General features: G+C 57.0%; 1 protein-coding gene across 1 annotated transcript in view; it reads right to left on the bottom strand.

Annotated features, from left to right (window-relative positions):
• Positions 1 to 692: 692 nt before the first annotated feature.
• Positions 693 to 1275, bottom strand: part of GUITHDRAFT_98601 (hypothetical protein) — a 1922-nt gene continuing 1339 nt past the window's right edge. The window contains exons 5-6 of the mRNA XM_005819430.1: positions 892 to 942; positions 693 to 725 (exon numbers count right to left, since the gene is read on the bottom strand). Coding sequence (XP_005819487.1) covers positions 932 to 942 — 11 coding nt within the window. The 3' untranslated portion in view covers positions 693 to 725; positions 892 to 931. The remainder of the gene's footprint in view (positions 726 to 891; positions 943 to 1275) is intronic.

The raw sequence follows: 1275 nt of genomic DNA, 5'->3' as shown, positions 1-1275 counted from the left end.
GGGAGGAGGAGGAGTTACCTGATCTTCTGTTGGCATATTTACATCAACCTTGAGGTTGTTTGTTCCTGGGCGAACTATACCACCAGTAGCAGCGGCTCCACCACCCCCACCCCCACCAGCTCCACCAACACCACCGCTGGTGCCGCTGCTGGTGCCGCTGCTGGCCTTCGCTGCCTTGGGACGAGTTCCTCCTCCCCATCCTCCTACCCCTGCAGCTCCGCCGCGTCCTCCTCCAGCTCCTGCCCTGCTCGCCTTGCTCGCTGCTTCCTTGCTGTCTGGCTTAGGGGAGTCACGCTGGGGACGAATCATGTTCTCGATGCCAGTCCTGTTTCTGCGTAGGAGAGGGAGCAGGAGGAGGGAGAGGGGAGGGGAAGGGGGAGGGGGAGGGGGACCAGGAGGAGGAGGAGGAGGAGAAGGGCAGCGTCAGCTTCTGATGTTCGAGGCGGGGATGGGGCACCTGGTAATGACTGGAAGCGGCGAAGGATTTTCACTCCTGGAGGAGGCAAAGCCTAAAGCTGTACATAGACCAAATCAGAAAGTCAAGGAGGAGGAGGAGAAGAAGCAGCGAGGAGAGGGAGGAGGAGGAGCAGGGAGCACGAGGAAGCAAGAGGAGAAAACAGCGTCTTGCCTGGAGGAAGAGGAGAACAAGGGCTGTGGGGGACTGGAGACGCTGCAGTGTCAGGAGTGATGTTGATTCCCGCGGCATTGACAGCAGAGACGACAGCCTGAACGCCAGAGAAGTAAGAGGAGAAGCAGAGATGAGCGGAGAAGAGGAGGAGAACGAGGAATAGTAGGAGGAGGAGGAGGGAAAGGAGGAGGAGGAGGAGGAGGTGGTGGTGGTGGTGGAGATGGAGGAGGGGAATATCGGAAGAGACAGATGGAGGAGGGCACCTGAGGTAGCTCGTTCTTCAAGATTTTTCGCCTTATCGTGCTATTCCATCTGACAGAGAGATTCACGAGGAGTACCCAGATGAGAGAATGGAAAGAAAGGAGAGAGGATGGTAGGAAATAGGATGGAGAGAAAGGATAGAAGAAGAAGACAGCAGGTACGAAACCGGGTCAGTGGGAGTGAGGGAGAGGAGGAGAGAGAGAGAAGGAGAGGAGGAAAAGTAAGGAGGAGAAGGAACGAGAAGGTCAGGAAGAAGCTCAGAGGAGGACACCGTAGAAGAACGCATCATATCGTCTCGTCTCTCACGTCTTCTTCATCGAGTTGTGCCTTCGCCCAGGGGACATCTGTCCCGCCCTCTGCGTGCGATTCTCTCCCTCCTGCCGATC

This window comes from Guillardia theta (assembly GCF_000315625.1).
Source record: "Guillardia theta CCMP2712 unplaced genomic scaffold GUITHscaffold_224, whole genome shotgun sequence".
Lineage (NCBI taxonomy): Eukaryota > Cryptophyceae > Pyrenomonadales > Geminigeraceae > Guillardia > Guillardia theta.
This window is presented reverse-complemented; position numbering and strand designations above follow the sequence as displayed.